Source organism: Bacillus rossius, chromosome 2 (assembly GCF_032445375.1).
Source record: "Bacillus rossius redtenbacheri isolate Brsri chromosome 2, Brsri_v3, whole genome shotgun sequence".
NCBI lineage: Eukaryota > Metazoa > Arthropoda > Insecta > Phasmatodea > Bacillidae > Bacillus > Bacillus rossius.
Window position 1 is genome coordinate 26,357,849 of NC_086331.1, and position 23,337 is coordinate 26,381,185.

The 23,337-nt window shown below is 39.2% G+C and overlaps 1 protein-coding gene across 1 annotated transcript in view; it reads right to left on the reverse strand.

Annotated features, from left to right (window-relative positions):
- LOC134529924 (protein vestigial) overlaps positions 1 to 23,337 on the reverse strand; it is a 168,893-nt gene that overhangs the window by 16,158 nt on the left and 129,398 nt on the right. Inside the window, exon 5 of the mRNA XM_063364479.1 lies at positions 17,174 to 17,184. Coding sequence (XP_063220549.1) covers positions 17,174 to 17,184 — 11 coding nt within the window. The remainder of the gene's footprint in view (positions 1 to 17,173; positions 17,185 to 23,337) is intronic.

The following is a 23,337-nucleotide window of genomic DNA, read 5'->3' on the forward strand; positions in this document are numbered from 1 at the left end:
ACTGAAAATACTTTCAGCAAAATGTTAACATATCACCTACTTAGTTTATAAGTTTTTGTACAAAATTTGAGTTATACGAAAAACAAAAAGTTATACCTTTAAATAGGAAGGTCAAAACATCCAAACTACACATTTAAAATCACTACTTTACACTTTGAAAATTTTGGTAATCTTTTTAGGTCTAATACACAAATTCGCGAATAACTTACTGTTGTGTAGGAAACTGAAATAAAATATTTCTTGTGAAAATTCGCTTGTAACAATATACATATATATATTTTTTTAATGTGGCCACTTAGACTAAGATAACAAGTTTCACCATAAAATACTTTTAACCTTACCAATGAAGTTAATTTAGATTGGACTTATAATGTTTAAAGCCTAACCACTGGAAACCAAATTACACTATTTTCGCAATTGGGAGTATATATATTTTAATTTTCAAATTAATTTAAGATCTTTAACAGCAGAAACTAGCCTGTGCTAAAAAAAACAATCCTAACTAATTTGAAACAATTATGAAATATTAAAGCTGGTTTAATTTAAGTATATTTACAGCTAGTTCTACTCAACTGTTGACATTTCAACATTGATCCAACACCTCACCAACTAAAATAACCGAGCGAGTTTTCACGGGAAATTTACAAGGCGAACAAGACCCATCTCAAAACTGTAATGCAACACAAAAAGGCTACGAGGCAGTCTCTTAAAGTGCAAAAGTACTTATATAGAGATATGTTAAGCCGAAAGAGAATTTTATAGGCCGGCACCAAAACGGTGATTTTGAAAGAAAGAAAAAATCGAAATGATTTAAAACTTTAGTACACATGACTTAGTGACCCTCGTATTCACCGCGATCAACTGGAGCAAAGTAGAACATCACAACCTTCCGTCCCTACGTGGTTCCTCGACCAAAGACCGTTCAAGCATGCGCGAAAGGGAATTAGGGGAATACACACTCTAAGGACGGAGCGGGTAAGGTTTGTTTTACTCGGAAGTATTTTCTTTTTACCTTTCCACTCCCGAGGCGTCCCCACACGTTTTACTTGCCGGAAACAGTTCGGCGGGTGTTCGCCCTACCCGTAGGAGCAAGATGCTCTCAGGTCACGATAGTCATGTCCTCGATGCTCTCAGGTCACGATGGTCATGTCCTCGGTGCTCTCAGGTCACGATAGTCATGTCCTCGGTGCTCTCAGGTCACGATTGTCATCCTCGGTGCTCTCAGGTCACGATAGTCATGTCCTCGATGCTCTCAGGTCACGATGGTCATGTCCTCGATGCTCTCAGGTCACGATAGTCACGTCCTCGGTGCTCTGAGGTCACGATAGCCATGTCCTCGATGCTCTCAGGTCACGATGGTCATGTCTTCGATGCTCTCAGGTCACGATAGTCATGTCCTCGATGCTTTCAGGTCACGATGGTCATGTCCTCGATGCTCTCAGGTCACGATAGTCATGTCTTCGATGCTCTCAGGTCACGATGGTCATGTCCTCGATGCTCTCAGGTCACGATAGTCATGTCCTCGATGCTCTCAGGTCACGATGGTCATGTCCTCGATGCTCTCAGGTCACGATAGTCATGTCCTCGGTGCTCTCAGGTCACGATAGTCATGTCCTCGATGCTCTCAGGTCACGATAGTCATGTCCTCGATGCTCTCAGGTCACGATGGTCATGTCCTCGATGCTCTCAGGTCACGATAGTCACCTCCTCGGTGCTCTGAGGTCACGATAGTCATGTCCTCGATGCTCTCAGGTCACGATGGTCATGTCCTCGATGCTCTCAGGTCACGATAGTCATGTCCTCGATGCACTCAGGTCACGATAGTCACGTCCTCGATGCTCTCAGGTCACGATAGTCATGTCCTCGGTGCTCTCAGGTCACGATAGTCATGTCCTCGGTGCTCTCAGGTCACGATAGTCATGTCCTCGATGCTCTCAGGTCACGATAGTCATGTCCTCGGTGCTCTCAGGTCACGATAGTCACGTCCTCGGTGCTCTAAGGTTACGATAGTCATGTCCTCGGTGCTCTCAGGTCACGATAGTCACGTCCTCGGTGCTCTCAGGTCACGATAGACATGTCCTCGATGCTCTCAGGTCACGATAGTCATGTCCTCGATGCTCTCAGGTCACGATAGTCATGTCCTCGATGCTCCTCTCGAGGAAGAGTTGTGAGGGCAAGTCGTCTGCATGTTGTTTCGGCGCGAACGTCTACTTCTGTGTTGTTCGCAATGTTCAGTGTATTGTATTTTTAGGATAATGAATAACTTATACATCACGTTACAAATCACAATCACGATCGCATATTTACAGCTCATGATATTTTAAATAAAGTACTTTTGCTATCATGAATTTATTTGATTACTACAGGTTATGTGGAGAATATTAGTATTGACTATCTTACTGTTCGGACTTTGTGACTTATGTCCTTGTTGTGTGAAGTGTTACTTGCCCCTTTTGCGTGTCGTATAAACAGTTCGGCAAGATGGCGGGCCGCATACAGTCGTGTCGTTTGTTTTGTATTTGGCTATCGTTTCGTTGTCATATTTGTATTCACTAAATCAGACTTTTAATATATTTATGGTCCTCCGGAAGAAATTCGTTGAAATAAAGAACATTTGGTCCACACGGGCCGGATATTTACCAGTAATCGTGCGTGTATTTGTGTCGTGTCTCGTGACGCTCATCTATTGTGATAGCGTTTTTTTTTTGATCTCATGTTGTCGCAGTGTTGGTGAATACTTTATTTGTCAAACTTTCATTCCCTTTATTTCTGTTTTGTGCATCAAACGGCAAAATGAATGACAAGACAGAAGTGTTAAAGATTCGTCTCGAGCGTGGGGAAAACAGGTTATGTCGTGCCGATGCACTTGCCGATAAAGTGATGAGTGACGATACGCAACGTGAGTTGTTTATCGCAACGTGTCGTGATCTGTCACAATTGCGTACTTGTTTTGAAGACGATCACTTGTCTTTGGAGATGTTGCTCAAAGATGACCCGGATTTCAATAAAAAACAGCACAGTGATCGCCTAAATGCTTTCGACGACACGTATTATAGTGTTCAGGCAATATACATTGCCACATGCAACAAGAATAAATTGCATGACGGCACGAAAGCACCAACTTCGCACAACCCATCTCAAGTAACTCTTCCAGCTATAAAACTACCACATTTCTCAGGAAATCCAACAGAGTGGCTTAATTTTTCTAACCTCTTTACCACATTGGTGGTAAACAATGCTCACTTGAACGATATTGAAAGGTTATCATACCTTAAAACATCACTGTCACTAGAACCACTCTCTCTTATCCAATCCCTGCCATTGATCAATGAGAACTTCAAAGTAGCTTGGAATTTGATTGAACAGAGATACAAAAATCTCAGGCTTATTGTGTCACACCACATTGATGCAATTATGCAGGCATCTACAGTGTCTCTTGCTCATCCTGCTTCATTAAGTGTCTTGGTGTCAGTGTTAAATGAACATATGGCTGCATTGCGTACTATGAAACTAGCAGTAAATTCTTGGGACCCACTCTTGCTACATTTTTTGGAGAGGAAGCTAGATAACCATTTACGTCAACAATGGGAACTACATATTTCTGTGAGTGACACAGAAATGCCTACATTTGCTCAGTTTTTAGCCTTCCTTGAAAGTCATCGCCGGGCTTCGGAGGCAATGTCTGGAGCCTCCAGTAAGTCAGGGTATCGAGTAAGGCAGGCAAACTATAGCACTGTATCTCAGTCTCGCTCACAACACACTTCACTGTTTGTTGGAAACACATTTGATTCTGCTGTAAAGTGCAGTGTATGTGACAGTGACCACCCACTTTACAAATGTCCACAGTTTGTACAATCCAAGCCAGAAGACCGCTACCAGATTGTCAAGAGACTTAACCTTTGTTTAAACTGCCTGGGAGCATCTCATCAAATGAAACAGTGTTGGTCAAAAACCAGCTGTCACTCATGCAAGAGTAGACATCACTCGCTTTTGCACTTCACTGAAGCCAACACGCATACACTTTTGAAAGAAGAAGCAACTTCATTTCAGCATTCTCCACCTGAATCTGCAGCAACAAAACCTACACCAGCTGTTGCATTGGCTACAGCTCAGAGACCTGGTCAATCAGAACCCAGAAACGTGTTATTATCCACTGCCTTGGTGGATGTACAAGACAGTGTTGGTGGTTACCAGAATTTTCGAGCAGTCTTAGACTCAGCCAGTCAGTCGAGCTTCATAACTGAACATTGTGCCCAGCTTTTGGGGTTGACTCGTCAGAAGGCGTTCTTACCAATTTATGGACTATCACAAGCTCCCTTACACACAGCAAAGGGATTAGTTAAATGCTGCATTAAACCAGTTGGCAAAACAAACCCACAACTGCCACTTGCTGCATATGTTGTACCGAAAATAACTGCAGATTTGCCCACATTTCCTGTACATTCTGACATGTGGGATCATGTACTTCATTTGAATTTGGCTGACCCGACATTTGCTACTTCAAGTTCTATTGATATTTTGATTGGAGCAGATTTGTTTCCATATATACTCACGGGGCACAAGCTAGTAAAAAATGTGGATTCACCGGTCGCACTGGATACAGTTTTTGGTTGGATTCTTATGGGTAAAGTGCCCAGTCCCATTGTACCAACCAACCATAGTGTCACACTCTTCGTATCGACTATGTGCCCTCCGCCATCTCTGGAAACTGTGGTTGAAAGGTTTTGGGAAATAGAGGACTTCCCCACTTGTGCACATCTATCGCCAGAAGATGAAGCCTGTGAGGCTTTCTTTAAAACCACTCACCATCGAGAACCTTCTGGACGTTACGTGGTTTCCCTTCCATTCCATTCACCTAAACCAATACTTGGAGACTCAAGAGCACACGCTGTTCGCTGTCTAGAGGCCTTGGAGTGCCGTCTGGTCAAGCAACCTGGACTGCGTACCGAGTACCAGGCCTTCATGGAGGACTACTTGCAGAGTGGTCACATGGATGTCATTGCCAACCCATTGCATGATGTTGAGTCAGCCTATTATCTTCCTCATCATGGAGTTATCAAGGCAGAAAGCACCACCACCAAGCTGCGCGTTGTCTTCAATGCTTCTGCTAAGACCCAGCGAGACGTGAGTCTAAATGACATGCTGATGACCGGACCCAAATTACAGACAGATGTTCGAGAAATTCTGCTTCGGGTTCGTGTACACAAAGTTGTATTCACTGCAGACATCAAACAAATGTATCGGCAAATAATGGTGGACAAGGAGCATCAAGACTACCAGCGAATTGTGTGGCGTTGTTCTCCAACCGATCCTATAGTGGACTATCGTTTGCAGACTGTTACTTACGGAGTTTCATCTGCCCCTTATCTAGCAATTCGCACCTTGCATCAGCTGGCCCAAGATGAGCAATGTAACTTCCCTCAAGCAGCTCATGTTTTGAAGTCTGATTTCTATGTGGATGATGTTGTCACAGGGGCCAATAGTGTTGAAGAAGCCATTGCTCTTCAAAAGGAACTTATTGCTTTGTTGGCAGCTGGTGGCTTCCATCTCAGGAAGTTTGCCAGCACTCATAGTGAAGTGCTTGAATGGCTGTCCTCAGACCAGCTACAATCCCCAGCATCTATGTCTTTTGACAAAGAACAGCCAGCTGTGGTGAAAGTTCTTGGTGTACAGTGGAACCCTAGCTCAGACTGTTTTTCTTATCAGATGACTCCATTAAACAGCTCAAGCACCAAGAGGGCAATTCTTTCAAATATCGCCAGGATCTTTGATCACCTTGGATGGCTGACGCCCATCCTCTTGTATGCCAAGTCTCTTGTACAGCTGTTGTGGCTCACTGGAGCAGGATGGGATGAACAGCTTCCTCCAGAGGTCTTATGTAGGTGGTGTGATTTTAAGTCTGAACTGTCTTTGTTGTCACAACTTCGACTGCCTCGGTGTGTATCAGGCTCAGTAAACGCTGTTCATGAACTGCATGGGTTTTGCGACAGTTCAGAGGTTGGCTATGCGTGTGTCATCTATCTCAGATCAATGTTTTCAGATGGTGGAATCAAGGTCTCACTATTGATGGCAAAATCAAGAGTAGCACCAGTGAAAAGGATCTCTTTGCCTCGCCTTGAGTTGTGTGCAGCTGTGATGTTAGCCAAGCTAATCAGTTTTGTGACCAATGTATACAAGGGGGTGCTGGACATCATGCAAGTGTATGCATGGTCAGACTCAACAGTTGTTCTTCATTGGATTGCATCATCACCCCACCGATGGAAAACATTTGTGGCAAATCGTGTCAGCATCATACAGGACTTAACTGATAAGGAATTCTGGAGACATGTTCGCACTGAAAACAACCCAGCAGATTGTGCATCCCGTGGCTTGTTGCCCTCACAACTTATTGATCATCCTCTGTGGTGGTCTGGAGCCCCATGGCTTAGACAGCCTCACAGCCAGTGGCCAAACGATACCCTGGGTAGTGTGGTAATTGATGATGCCATTGCATGTGAAGAAAAACTTACAGCAATAAGTTGTGTGACAGAGGTATCCCTAGAATTTGTTGCCAGATTCTCTTCCTTCAGCAAGCTGCAGCGTGTTGTTGCTTATTGCCTTCGGTTTGCAGACAACTGTCGTCAACCTAAGGAAAGGCGTTCTCTGGGACCGTTGACAACTACGGAACTGCAAAGGGGCTTGGAAGTTTGCATCAGACATGCCCAACAATGCTTTGCAGCTGATAAGGTTAACTTGGACAAGGGGCAGTGCAGTTCTCATCAAATTCGGCGCTTGTGCCCCTTCGTGGATAATGTGGGTATCATCCGTGTAGGAGGGAGGTTAAGTCAGGCATCCCTTCCCTATTCTGTTCAACACCCTATATTGTTGCCCAAAGATCACCCATTCACGTTAATGGTAATCAATCATTTTCATTGTTTACATTTGCACCCTGGTCCTCGAACTTTGCAAGCCATCCTGAGCCAACGATACTGGATTCTTTGTGCACGCTCTGTCATCAAAAGGGTTTTACGTGGGTGTATTAAGTGCTTCCGCACTAAACCCTCTCCATTCACTCCAACCATGGGAGAACTTCCATCTCCTAGAGTCCAACAAGTGACTGCTTTTCACCATACTGGTGTGGACTATGGTGGGCCCTTTCAGGTTACCACGACTCGCACTCGTGGTTGCAAGTCCACAAAAGCATACTTATGCTTGTTTGTTTGTCTTGCCACCAAAGCCCTACATTTGGAATTGGTTTCTGATCTCTCAACCAGTTTGTTCTTGGCAGCATTTTCTCGCTTCATCTCTCGAAGGGGAAGGCCAGCCCACGTTTACAGTGATTGTGGAACTAATTTTGTTGGAGCTCATAGAGAACTCAAAGAACTCTACCAGTTGGTAAGACAGACAACCCATAACACTGAAGTGAGCAATAAGCTGAGTGAGGAAGGAATTGCATGGCATTTCAACCCCCCAGCAGCACCGCACTTTGGCGGGTTATGGGAGGCTGGCATGAAGTCTGTTAAAAGCCACTTAACTAAAGTCATTGGCTTACAGATCCTTTCTTATGAAGAGCTCTCGACCATCCTGATTCGCATCGAAGGGGTCTTAAACTCTCGTCCTCTTTGTGAGATCAGCTCAGACCCGTCAGAACTTGATGTCCTAACACCTGCTCATTTTTTGATTCTACAGCCCATAACATCATTACCCGAACCTGACATCACCCACCTCAACATTAACCGATTAAATCGCTGGCAGCTGGTCCAACGTATAATTCAAGATTTCTGGAAACGCTGGAGAAAGGAATATTTGTACTCACTCCAGCAGAGAAGCAAATGGACACAGCCAGGTGGTCAGCCCAAGATTGGAGATTTGGTCGTGATCAAAGATGAGCACACCCCTCCACTCAAATGGGGTCTCGCTCGAATTGAAGCTCTTCACCCAGGACCAGACCGAATTCCCCGGGTGGCTACTATCCGGACTGCTACAAGTGTCTTGCAACGTCCGGTGATTAAGCTGTGCCCTTTGCCAGTGGACAATGGTTATGATCTAGGACAGAATTCAACAAGATCATGTAATCTGTAACAAATTGCTTTCTTTTCCTTGCTGTATATACCTTTGTGTTTGTTACCTGGAGCTAACAACGGGGGCGGAATGTTCGGACTTTGTGACTTATGTCCTTGTTGTGTGAAGTGTTACTTGCCCCTTTTGCGTGTCGTATAAACAGTTCGGCAAGATGGCGGGCCGCATACAGTCGTGTCGTTTGTTTTGTATTTGGCTATCGTTTCGTTGTCATATTTGTATTCACTAAATCAGACTTTTAATATATTTATGGTCCTCCGGAAGAAATTCGTTGAAATAAAGAACACTTACATTAACACACATATTACGCTCCCATTATTTGTGGCACGATATTAGTGATTGCCCAAACAGTTTTACCTACAGAAGAATCTTATTTCGCAATTTTATTTTTCAAGACGTCAATTTTTGTGCCATGTAAAAAAAGTAAAAAAAATAAATAAAATGAACCCCAAGTCGTTATCTTTGTCTATATGAGCGTTACTAACTCTTTTTGAACCTAGGTTCACCACTCCTAGAGAGCAAAGGAGACTGCAATAAAACAAATTGTTTAGTAACTTTTCGGGAGTGGACGTCCTCTAGTCCTGGGCGTGGTTTGAATCAGCTCAGATTAATTTAAATTTTCTCTAAAGAATGTCCTTTTTTTATATCTTCAAACTTCTCTACATTTATAAATGGTGATGTATCGTGGAGAAATTTTACTATTTGTTACATTTAAATGATTAGCTTTGTTTATTTCTGCAAAGAGATCTTACCTTCTTGGTTCTCGGTGAAGAATCTCGTATGGCTCTTGGATGGGCAGTGGGAACGCAACTACAGTATGTCCATGAAAGAATGTCCCAAATGTAAATTTTAATAGTGTCAACTGAAAGCATGGTAGAGTGTTGGTTCAAGGTCTCAATTAAAGAGGAACTCGAAAAGTTTTAGATAAGCGCATGCGCGAGTACTGTTTTGTTTTTCTCACTTGCAGTGCCACCTATGCAAAATGGCAACTACTGAGCGTAAAGCGTTTTGTATGCTGAAATTTGCTAAGAGTGAATCTGTTATTTGAGTTAAACGCTCGTTTCATTTAAAGTTGACTTGTCGAATTCCTTGACCGTTCGATTTGTTGAAATGGTCGAGACGACAGAGCTCTTTTTCGCTGGCCTCCACGTTCACCAAGAAAAAACGCAATGCGATTTTTTCATTTGGGGCTTTATAAAAGATCGTGTCTACGTTCCGCTGCTACCGAATGATTTGCCAGAGTTGATGCACATAATTGAAGAGGCTATTGCTTATTTTACTACGGAGGTGTTAACCAAAGTGTGGGAAGAATTGGACTTTAGGTTGGATGTGTGCCGTATTATTAAAGGTGCACATATTGAACAATAATTGCAAGAAAAAGTAGGCTAGTTAACCTTTAATTTGATATATGATTTATTGTAAACAGTCTAAATTAAACTTATTATATACTATTGAAACTGGGACATTTAGATGCGTATTTGCTTCTTAAGTATTCATTTTCAACATTTTATTGATTTGAGGTAAAAAAGCATACGTCCCTTAATGTTTCACTCTACTGCTATAGAAACAATGTAATGCTCACATATTCAAGGACATATAACAAGCCAATAAGGTGTATTTATCTTACTAATAATTTTAGTATGTCTTTAGAACCCTTCATGAAATCTCATAATCCTTGTCTTAGAAATGTATTACAGTAGTTTCATTACCTTTGTAACACTGGCCAAAATGTTGTAATACATAAACTTTACAATTATAGGCATTTTATTTTTTCTAGCATTATTACTGATAATTACTGTTAGTGCTTGACATTCCAGGGATCCAAAATATATATTTAATTTTATTATTGTTCAATGGTTATATATGTTCCCATTTTGTGTCGCATGAATCTATGTATTTGTTTATGGTTTGGTTTTTGTACTTGAATATGGTGCCAACCGATTTTGTACATTGTATGTTGGCTAGAAATAAAAATTAATAAATAATAACATAAATAAATAAATTTCGTTAATCTGTGATTCGTCTGAAAATAACTACATCCTATCATAAATATTTCTTCCAACCAAAATAGTACGAAAAAGGTTATAGTGGTATGTATATCTTTACTCAAACCATTTTCGTGATATATCGTAAGGGCTATTTATGTTATTAATAAATAACATCGTAACTTTTAAATGTGGCTAGAAAATCTTACTGGCCTAAAATTAAATTCTAAGTTCGTTCTCTTAACATAAATAGCTTATAACCTTACCAAAGCCAAGAGCTTCCTCACTGTAGATCATAACACCAAATATTTCCCTACACAGAAACATAGCACCAAACGCTCACTGGAGTGTGTGTGTATATATACACACAAATGTATAGTCAGTAATTGCAGGATCTGCTTCTAAAGGATACATATTACATAAGGGTTGTGTTTTTTTTTGTTTGGGGTTGACGATGAAGTTCCTGCTTTGAATAATATCGCTTGTCCATTCCTAAACTATTATCGGCAGCGAATAGGCCTTGCCTTGCCTTGTAGGGATAAAACCGTAATTTTACCAGCGGGCCGTGTTCCAGAACGTGTCCAAACCGAATCCCGGTAAGGAAACAAATCGGCAACCGTATTAATAAACGGTTCCCTGCGCGAGGCTAGAAACTGATTTCACTGCATTCTTTACGAAGTTTTATCAACCATCGATAAAATTGTTACGGCAAAAATACTAGAGATACCAGCACCTTTCTAATATTCTCAGAACTTTTATAGTTAAAATTATTTCTTATTGTGACCATAAAAGTGTACAAAATTTATTCCAGGATAGTTTGGCTATCAGCATAAAGTTTCACCTGGCACACCAACACGCTTGTTACGTCCCCCGATGTTCACGAAAGTGACTATATACGAGTTAATGGCGCCAGACGCGGGTCCGCCATCTGGACGAAATCAAGGAAGAGGTGAGCTCTGCGCATGCGCAGAATTTGGGCAACAGATCGGCAAAAGATAGGACACCAAAATCCGTTCCTTAAAAATAAGCGACTGGCCATGTCCTATTGTGCACTAGGAATACGGTTATGTTACAGGTGTAGCATATGCAATACCTAGAGAACTGCAAAATTCGCGTGTTCAATGACCTCCAGGATAGACTCTACTACACTCTACACACTCGGGAAAATGCCACCTGTTCATTGGCTGCTGACTTGTGAGTCGTCTCGACTGAGTGTCTGTGATTCGACACTTCTATGAGTGAGGGTCTCTAATTGGCCCTCATTAATCCAGATTAACAGAAGCAGCGCTAAGGTATAATTATTTGAATTGTAGCATATCACGAAATGAATCCGCGAATTTTGCAGGTCTCTAGCCAATACCTAAACCCTAATACCGGCCTTAGAGAACACACTAAATTCATGGAATTTCCTACTATTATTCCACATCAAACAAACGAAGGGATCTACTGAAACGCCCCTCGTGCCCAATTTTTATATTATTTTTAATTAATCAAAAAGTCCTTGGAAACTGCTGGGCAAAATATTAAGAAAATTTTAAGTTAATCACCAGAGGGGGCACGAGACGGTGAACAAGACAAAATTTACACTCCCTGCACACTAGGAACTTGGGAGTTCGTGGATTTTTACAATGAAGAAGGTATTTGATAAATAAATACACAAAATTGGTAGCTTGGTCTATAGGTTTTCCTAGTTTATTATTAAGGAATTTTATGTTCGCATTATTTATACCTGACAATAAAAATCTTAGTAATTAACAAAATTAAAAGGGGCGCCCCGGCATTATTGAAAACAATACATATTACAACCAAACAATCAAACGAATACATTAACAAAATTTCAAATATAGCTCCCAACGATTACATATATATATATAAGTTTCCTCGATTTCCCAGATTCTTGAGGATGACGTCCTTAAAACACTGCTTGCTGGTATCTTTGTTTTAGTTCCTTCTATTTAAGTGAAAAAATATATATATATATATCTCATATCACCCGGGTCTTTCCAGGATGACCTCGGACTGCCGGCCAAACTCTTCTAACAAGGGGGGGGGGGGATCAGCTGGAGGTCCCGAAGATCATGCGGGGGCAATTTCTCCCTCCGTAACTTCGACCCTATCTGAAACACAGCCCAAATTCAAAACGAATTAGACCTGCGTCCAGACAGTCATACACAGTTGGCACGAAAGCCAACAACGGGAAATTGGGGAAAGAAAAAAAAGGATTACTCACCAAACAGGGTGTGGAAACAGGGCTCGCGAGATGTCTCGCGCCGACATCAGGATGACGCGCACCGAGAATCCGCGGATGCGCGAAGGAAACCAGAATTTTGGGATTAAATATAAATAAAAAATTTAACTACGCATGACTTTTCTAAAACTACCTCTGCCTGGCTACTGTACAAATGGGATCACATCCCTTAAGCAACTGACTACATCTTTGTGCAACCGAAAATCGCCATTCCCGCGATAAGCCTCTTAGCGCAGAGGACGCCGAGAACACGTGGTCAGTAGCCGAGCTCAGAGAACTAAGTGCCCGCGGTGGCGGACAAGACTTCTAATTAAAACGGGCGCTCAAGCCCCAGGAAGGAGGGGGAAGGTTCGGTTCTAAGCCGAAAATTTCCGAAGGAGTCCGAGGCGGGCGTGACAACAACACGACATGCGCGCTCTCTACCGGACCGAAACGAAGGCAACGAACAATCGACTTCTACAGGCCGCGAGAAGAAAGCATAGTGCCTTATGGCACCGCGACGCTGCTTTCTAGCGGCGTAAGGGGGAACTACTTGAGGCGGTGAGCTGACTTGCCACCAGGTGTCATGAGGGTAAGCTCTGCACGCTGGCGACCAGGCCCGCGGTTACTTTTTCCTCCGCTAGATGTCGGGGATGTGTCTGTCGGACCAGGGAGAAGGTTTTTGTGTCAGGTCATCGTCCCGTCCGGTCACTGCTCCTAGCTTGATTTCTCAGAACTAAAGTGAGGTGGAGAGAGAGGAAGGGGGGGCAGAAATAGCCACTAAGGTGGGAACGCAGCTCCACTGGAGACTGCTTCGTGACGAGACATGCTATTCTCAGCAGGCCTCTACAAGGTAGCAGCTTGCAGCCCAGGAGCTGCTCAAAGCAGTTTTGGTCATGCAGGGAATTAAAATTACAAACTCGGGACGTGACTGCAGGCGAGAGAAATCTCAACCGGGCTGACCATGTCCACATTAGCCAGCAAAATATCAGATAGGCCCCCCTGGGAAGGGGCTTCGGTCCACTGGCACAAAGTTTAAATCCGTGGCGTACACCGGCCTAACAAAAAGTAAATCACCCCCATTAACAACCAGATAAATTTAAAAAATAAGAAAACCCCAAAAAATTTTAAAATTACAGAAAAAAATTAAAAAAGGTGACGAAATGCCTAATTTCCGGCACACTACAAAGGATTCTTCATATTTCAAGATAACTGTAGCTTCTCAGAAACTACGACTGAATACCAGGGCCAACGAGAAAAACTAAAGGCCCAGGGTAAAATATTTTGTCAGGACCCCTCCACATTAACTAACGTAAAACGTTTTCCAATCCCATAGTTAAAAAAAAAAAAAACCTGTGTGTGCGTGGAGTCCACGCGCGACGGAAGTGAAACTTCTTGTTTATTAGGTTTAGATAAAAATAAATTATTAGTATTTTTTTTATTGAACAAGAGATAATAACTGAGAATAGTAAGGACGCGGGTATGATCTCAAATAAAAAAAAAAATCCGGAGGAATAGACACACACAAGCAGCGTTACGAGAATTACTTAGCATCACTGCAGTAACATTTCTACCTATCCCCTGCTGACTATCATTCTTGCCGTTACAACTTGCATATAGCATGCTACGATAGGCCTACGTACCTATCCCCCCCCCCCCCCAACCCCTTTGTAGTCATCCTAGTCGACCGCTCGCGCATGCGTTGTAACTTTGACCATAAGGCCGGGTTTATAAACTACGCTAGAAATGCAAGAACGCAAGAAAACGCATGAGAAAAAATGCTAACCAATGACATTATCAAGTACCGATTCATAGACTACGCATGACGCAACAACGCAACGCAAGTATTTTTCAACTTCCAACTTTTTTGCGTCTTGGCTTGCGTTATCGACGACCATACCTATGTGAAGAGAAGTTCAGAATTTTTTTAAGATGCAGATATAATTTGTATAAAAGACATACATCATGTTTACATTTGTTAAACTTTCACTCTTTGAAAGAAAAAAAAATGTAAATAAAGTTATTAACAATTTCCTTGTTTTCATTGCAAATATAAACTATCAAAAGAAGCCCGAGGTAGAAATGTGTTTTCTACTGTTTTACAATTTTAATATCTTGCGTTGGTTGCGTATTACGCTGTTGCGTCGTTGTGTTCCTTGCGTAGTTCATAAACCCTGCCTAGCTATAATTTCTGATTTACGCGAACCACTTAATTTGTAAGGTTTCCAATTAATTATTTTATCTATGAACTCGTAATTTTCGTCCTATAAGAAAAAATCTTGAAACTCAACTGGCTCCTCTGGTACCTGGGCTTTGGTGATTCTTGCCCCTCCCCTTTTTCCCCAATTCACTATTCTAAGTCCTACATCTAGACGGCGCTGCTTTTTGGTTCTGTGTTAGGCCTCAACATCTTGCAATTTCATATAATTTGATTCCCCTTGCAATAAAGCTTTTGTGCCAAATTGTTTGGTTTGACATGACATAGGACTTAGCTTTGGGTTATTTTTGAAGTGTGAACTGTGTGTTTATCATGATAGTTGTAGTCACCCACGTAAAATAATAAGTTATTTCCTCTCAGCGCTTACAGACTAGAGTATGTTAGCAAATATGTGGTCACAAAAAGGTACAGGTATGGATGATATTATTTATGCCTTGACATGTTGCAAAATTAAGATAAATATTTAAAAATTATAATTATAACCAAAAATGGAGAAACTCCAAGATGGCGAAGTCAAATCCCCTTGAACTGGGCAAATATCTGCGTGGAAGAAATAAGAGCGTTTTTTCCCCCTGTGGAATTAATGACGTTTTGAACGTTTTTTAAATACTGCAAGATAAATATTGAGAGTTCACAATTACAGTTATAAACCTCAGTGATCATAAATTTACTAGTTCATCCGTGAATGAATTGTGACCAACGTACTAATTAGTTAAATTAAAGTGAAAAATATTTTAACAATTTAGGATGGTTTATAGAAGAATTAGCATTTTCAGAGAGCCAGTACATTTGGGTCGCGACTTGTATGCTTGTGCTATGATCCTATGATATGATAGTGGAGCGTTGATAGAACGGAATAAATTGGCGGAGAGAAACGGGAGTACCCCGAGAAAACCTACCAGCTCCAGGTTTGACCCCGTCTGGGGTCAACCACATAGGTCCCATTAAGCTTATCTTTACTCTTAGTTCTGTATCATTCATGCAATAAAAGCTCTTTGATATTTAAGTCGTGCTATTTTCACTTTACGTCGTAAGTTATAGTTTGCATGGCATAAATTGCTTCTGGAATTATTATTTGCGACAAATGGGTTGCATTTTTATAGCTATTTTATTTAATAATTTTTGTTGAACTTCATAAGTATATAAACGTTTATAGATATCTGAGATGCTTTACATTTGAAATACTATCTATTAATTTCCCCAACTTCCGATTTACAATGTAAATACAGCTAAATTTAAGACATAGACATACAAAATCTGTTCATGTTGACAAAACGTATAAATCGTGCTTTGAAAGATGACAAGGATGTTTTAGTTTTTATTTCAATAACCTTACTTGCTCTAAAGATGAATGTTTTAAAATAATATAGTGTTATTACATTCTGGTCATACCGATTTTTCATTTTTTATTTGTATTACAAATTTTTTTAAATGAAATTTACGCTTTAAGGAAACTGAAACAAAATTTACTTCTAAAAGGTAACGTACATATTTTTTAAATTTGTTTATAATAAAATTAATTGTATCGAAGGCTGTTTCATAAAACTTAACACGCTACTGATTCTACGCAATAATTCCAAAAATGCTTGTAGTTGTAAGCAACTTCTTAACCTTACATGCAATCGAACTACTTTTAAAGTTAAAAAAATCATAAATAAACATGATTTTTTGAAGGTATTAACACATCGAGTCTAAAGAACATTAATCTACGTTTGTTAAGATTAATATTAATTGGTGCTTTATTTTTCTGTACTCAATAATAAGTTATTGAAAACTAGTAAAATATACCCACTTACCACCCAAACAGCACACAATTTTTCAGTAAAATTTCTCTAACATTGCAAGAACGTATTTTAATATTTTTTTTAGGTACTACGTTAACGAATTAAACGCAAGGAAAATTAAGAGTCATTTCTGGCTAACAAATACTTTCTAGTCTTGACGACTTGTTTGATAGACGTTTTAGAAAGATTCCGCTGTTATTACAACTAGCAAAATTTAGTGATATCACGGAAAAAAATATTAAAACCTACCATCATGTTACAATTCACTGCCATGTCATTAGTTTTATTTATAATGGAGCCTCTATACTGAATTCCAGTTGTGTCGACACTTTCTCAGCTAACGTAGATATTGATTATATTTATGGTAGAAGAGCGGTTAGAAATTATCATTTATGTTTGGGCTATTAAATATTAATTTTTTCATGAAACAAAGGAAATTTAAAAAATAATTTAATTATTAATTTTACGTGAGTTCAATGACAAACCTAACGGGCTGTGTTTTAAATGTATCGTGAAATACACTGTGCTTACGTATGCATTCACTTTGTGTTGCTCTGATAACTGAACCGAAAACCTTGCTGATCTTTACTAAGGCTACATATAGACTTAGTGAAAAATATATACTGGGTAAAGTCTTTCTTAAAAAAATTTAATTCCATTAAGCCACTTTTTTATTAAGGATTATTTTTCATTTAAAATATCCTACTTAAGTGTTACTAAGTCTTTAAGAAATCATAATTCATTATTTTTTAGGGTACGAACATTTTCACGTTTTCAGAATATTTCAAACCTTTTCAAGTGGCGGTCAGAAAAATGTATGAAAACACCAAGTTCCCCATGTTCATTCCAGAAACTTATCTGAAATATTGTGTGCTCTGTGGGCGGATGAAACTGGACAGACCTCTCTGAAATCTGCAACACAAAGAGAAATAACTAAGATAGCATTAATTATTTTGTCACAAATGCATGATGTAAGAACACAAATGTTATCAAAATTTAAAAAATTAAAACAAGGAACTTAAGTCTGTACGATCACTATAAATGCACAGAATAAAATGCGAAAAAAATCGAATAATTCTGTTCCTATAACATTTATGAAATCATTTACTTACATTATAATTGTCACTTTTGAATTTAAACATGTGTCTATTAATCTGATTACTTATCATTAAATTCTGTTTTAATATTATTGATCTGTGACAAAATATAAAATCCATCCAATAAAATTACATGAAACAACATGTTATTACAAAAGTATTAAGTCCAAGAAAAATAATTCTGACTAATTTTACTAATGCACTAAAGTAGCACCTTGGCCTACAAACATTAAAAACACAAAAACACATAATGCTAAGGCCGTCTGCAATCATTGTTTTGTTTGTGGAACTCTTAACAAATTTTCACTATATTAGTCGGTTCGAAGCAGAATTATACCTACATTTTCATGGGTTTTATCTCTGCTTTTGGCATGGATGTCCAAAGGACTAGTTTATTTTCAAGCAATTTGCGGCCACCGGAATAAGGTGAAAACTTTCGTTTCAGAAAGTAAAAACATAATAATAAATGTAGGACACTTGGCATAGATTCTCGTTCGCTTGTAATAAGCGCATGGAAACTGCATTAACGTATATGGCATACTTTAGGCGCGGTAGTAATAATACAATCCATTGAGGCAAATACAGTTTGTGTTCTGACCCATACAGACACGGGTTGAGCTGCAGGGTGAACTCTGGCACAGAATTTTTTTTTATAAACTACTGTGTAGTATAGGCTACTTGACGTTATTCAAGGACGTGAACCCCGACAACCCACCACCAACCACCAACCACCAACATTACCAGAACTGGCTGTTGCATTCTACTTCAACGACAGGATTTAATAGCTTCATATAAAGTTAAAAATAAAAAAAAATTGTTTCCTTAATTTAAATATATGTAATAATAATAGTTTTCTTAATCTCTAAATATTGAAAAAGATACTTTAACAAACAAATCGTCTTTATACTCCTGCCAAATTATTTTTCTCGATAGAAAAAATATGTTAATTAATAAACTTACCTTTATTAAGATCTAAAAAATTATCAAATTCCCAATCTTCCAGAAACGTGATTACTCTACAATAATTAATCACGAAATTATAATATTCATACGGTTTTACATAAAAATATTCTGCCGTTTTAATGTTTGCTCTCCCATAAAATTATTTTACATTTCATATTATATGACGATACATATTTAAAATAAATTATATGTATTAGTTCAATACGTAGACCTTTACATTCTCAGACTAAATCCGTGAAAACATGTCCAACAATATTCTTTACAAATTTCGTGTTTTACTAAATACTTCGATTTTATATTTATCAAAAAGAATACGATAATTTATTTTGTAAAACTATCTTAGGAGCGTTAAACAAATATTGTTCACCATTATCAAAAACGTTTTTCAAGGCAGAACGTTTCTTCACTAGCCTTTTTTTTTTTTAAGTAGGCTTAACCATCTAGAACTAAAAAACACACTTGCCAGGAATTTGAGGTATGTAGGACATATACGATCCATAGTACACATACATACACATATATTTACTTATATATCTGAATATATAAGTAGTTTGGTTTAGGCATTTTGTGTGAAATTTCGCTACTCAGTAAAAAAAAAAACAAAAAAAAACAGGATTATAACACTCTCCGAAGCCTGTTTTATGATTTATTTCTGGGTTTTAAATCATTCTTTAAATCTTTAATTTTATAATTTATTTTATATGCATAATAATATTCCCTATTATCTAATTATTTCAATGTATATCACGCAGAACACGTAGGCCTAAATTGAAAATGTTGTTTACTTTTGCATTTGTTTTTTTAAGATTATTCTACAATCAACTGGCATGGTTATTATCCTATCGACATTAAACTATGCACTTCAACTTACAAGTTTTGCAAATTTTATTTACGTTGTAAACTGGTGTCTATAATAGTTACTAGATACCACCCTTATAATTTTTCGCTCTGTAATAATATCTCTATTAAAAACATTTATTCTCGCCCAGCGTAGTCAAATGCTGTCAGTAATGTAGAACTATAAAGGATTTTCAATGAAGGTATTCACAATAATTTCGCGGAACATTTTTACTCCAGGCTTGAATTAACTTACTTATAGACAGTATAGCCTCTTTTGAGTGCTCATTGGTCGATAACAAGGACACACCAGTGGGAAACCACTTCCCTTTGTTTATAACTGGCTCAGGGTAGTCAAGAGAGTGTTAATAGCACTTTTGTTTAATCATCAACGCGAAGCAGATACATATGTGCTTTCAGTTTACTTTGTTATCCAATGAAACTAGCAAAATATTATTGGCTATATCAGTGAGTACCTAAGGTTACTCAATTGATTTAAATAATTATATTAAACATACGAAATTTCTAGTTTCCACTGCATGGACCATCTGTCCGTTATTTGTGTTTTCTCTGTGGCATACAAATATTAATAGCTAGAGACAGGAAAAATTTGCAGATTCATTTCGCCTTATGCTAGAATACAAACCCCTGTACCTTCATATTAATTCTGTGATTGTGACACAGTTTATCTGAAGAATTTTGAATCAATGAAGACATTTAACCAAAGAAATATCCAATCGGAGGCATCCTATTTGACAGGTCTCATAAGTCAGTAGCCAATGAGTAGAGACCGGAAAAATTCGCGGGTTCAATGACCTTTAGGATAGACTCGAATATCCTCTACACACTCGGGCAAATGCCAACTGTTCATTGGCTGCTGACTTGTGAGTCGTCTCGACTGGGTGGCCTGTGATTCGACACTTCTATGAGTGGAGGGTCTCTAATTGGCCCACTGTCGTCCAGATTAACAGTGGACCAATGGCAGAAGCAGCACTAAGGTATAATTATTAGAATTTTTGCATAACACGAAATAAAACCGCGAATTTTTCAGGTATCTACCAATGAGCATGTGGCATTTTCCCGAGTATGTAGGTGATCGTGGAGTCTATCCTAGAGGTCAATGAATTCGTGTGTTTTCAGTGCCTAGAAATGGCACATGTACAAAATAATACTTAATATCAATCTTCCCCATTGCAATAACCATTCAAAGAACTCACCTGATGTTAAACCAGGATTAAAATGGAATTGGCTAAGGGCGGTAGTCCAAAACGTTTGGGTAAGGTAGCAAAAAAGCACTGCCTTGTTGAGACACAACCGTACCCCAACTCGTGGGTTGTATTCCAGATTGCGTCCGAACATAATCCCAGTAAGGAAATAGATCGGCAACCGTTTTAATAAACGGTGCCCTGCGCGAGGCTAGAAACTGGTTTCAACGCGTTATAGCGAACTTTTCGCAACCATCGACATAATTCTTACGACAAAAATACTGGATATAGCAGCACCATCGTAATTTTCTAACGTGATTTTCGAGATGTGATTATTTCTTTTTATGGCCATTTAAGTGTACGAAATATATTTGAGGATAGTTTCTCTAGCATAAATTTTCATTTGCCACACCAACACGCTTGGTACGTCCCCCGATGATCACAAAAGTGGCTATAGGCTATACGAGTTAATGGTGCCAGAAGCGGGTCCGCCATCTGGAAAAAAGTGAGCTCTGCGCATGCGCGGAATTTGGGAAACAGATCGGCAACGGATAGGGCGCCTAAATTCCTTCCCTAAAAATGAGGGACTGTCCGTGTCCCATCGTTAGAGATCTGTAAAATTCGCAGATTCATTTCGCGATAGGATAGAGTCCAAATACTTTTGACATTATTTTGCTTCAGTGACTGGGCCACAGTTTATCTGAAGGACTCTGGGCCAATGAAAAATCTTTAACAGAATAATTAGCGAATCACGATCATTCGAGTCAACAGGTGTTACGAGTCGGTAACCAATCAGCAGATGTAATTTGCACGAGTGCATGGAGGATCATGGAGTCTATCCTTTAGGGATTTGAAATCGCGAATTTTACAGGTCTCTACCCATCGTGCATTAGAGAAATACGGTTAGGACACGGGTGTCGCATATTCAACGTGGTGTGTTGGAACACCGGCCTGGCTGTCGGCGCCGCGAGGGGAAAACAAGGCCGTTGGAACGAAGTGGCAGAAGAGTCAGTTGTTTCTGTCCGTCCCGCCCGGCGATCGCTCGCGGAGAGAGAGGTATTTCGGGGCGGCGAGCCGGGGGCCTCGTTCAATATCGGAAACGTGATGAAGCACGCTAGTTGTGCAGGAAGGGGGGGGGGGGTGAAGGGTTAACCCAGGAAAACTGCCGGCACTTTGGCATTCCTCGCCGAGCGAGGCATGCAATACTCCCCCGGTAATGGCGCATCTCGAGCGAGGCGCGAGCTAGGGCGTCCTAACGGCCCCTGTGTTCGCGCCATTGGCAGCTGTCACGTCGCGGCAACATTCAGGGGCGTGGCCTGTTCCTTCCAGGATTTAAAAAAAAAAACACACACACACACACAAGAGAACACATAAGGTCACAAAGGGATTATTTTATATGGATTATTGAAATACTTAGTGGGATACAATAATTCATTTCCTCCCCATTGAAACCCGATATTCCTCATACACAGAAGCCATAGGGATTGTATTTATGAGTGGTCCATATTGAATTACGGTTTTCACACGTGTTACTGTAAACATGTCTTTCATACAAACTAAACCTGTGTGTTTCATGTATCTATTTAATAAATTTCATATATGTGATTTGTTTTAAAGAAACCATCAAACAATTCACTTAAAACAAATTATTAAAGCAAATAAATAAAAATCAAAAATATGAAATGTTCAGTTTACTATTCTTAAGCAAATAAATTACTTAAATTTCTATGTGAAAATGTCGGAGTTCTAAAAGTCTACTATTCCCTGAGATTTAAGTGTGACAGCCAATTTTCTTTCAAAAAAAACTTACTCATAAAATAGTGATATAATGTTTATGAGGGACGTCCTCCTTCACAAAAACGCAGTTATACCGACCAAACCTACTCAGTTGAGTTCAAGTTAATTCTACTACAGGCAGGGAATATCAGTGCTATACGTTTGGCACACTGGATTTTTTTCCCCACCAGATAGCAGTGGAGATATTTCTTAGTGACATTCGTCATTTCTTTGTTGTTGCTATCTGCACAAGAACGGGTGACATTCTGGCGTATTTGCCGTTTCCGACATCAAGTTTCATTCTTGAGGAACTCCCGAAGAAAATATTTGTGCTCTACTTTTATCCGCACGTTAGAAGTTACAGGCCTACTTCGTTTCGATTTAATGCACTAAAATCTTTTAAAATTAATAATGCAAAAAAAAATTGGTTACATATCTTTAATAAAAGAAAAAAAAACATTTTACATAACAATATACATAGAGTTATAAAAACGTTTATGTATAAATATATATAATTTGAAGTACATGGTATTCCCGGGCTTTATGCAGCGAAAGGAAACTTTTTTAGAGAGAGTAATGCGAATAAAAAATGTGTTTCATTTCATTAATTGAAATTACTAATGGATGAAAGATATAAATATTTTTTTTCCGAAATCATGTGTAGACGTTAATCTTTGTCTTATCTTGAATGTAAAGGGTGCAAAATTTCTTCAATAAGTGCCAAAATTATTTTTTAAAGTATGGGAATGTAGGCTGGGTTATAACTTTAACAATGCTGAAAAAGGAAAAAAAAACTCTTATGTTAAGTTCCACTAATAATCAAATAATACAGATATGAAATTTTTGTACACATCATAATCGATAGGAAATAACTGATTTGAATCCCGCTGCATTTTTTACAAAGTTTTTAACTGTACCTTAATGTTTGAAGGAGTGTTAGAAACAAAGACAGTTAGGTTTTGGGTTGTTTGAACTCTGTAAATTTATACCCCAAATATCTAACCTATTCAGGGCTCTAGCAGTGTCACGCAATTGTTTTCTTTAGAAAATTAAATGGTGAGTCATAGCGTCTTGTAAGGGATGTAGCACACAACAATATCTGCTTTATTAGTTTTTTATATCCCATAAATATTGACAGCACATTTACAGGTGTGTTATATGGAGCAGAAATTTTCCGTGGAGCGGTA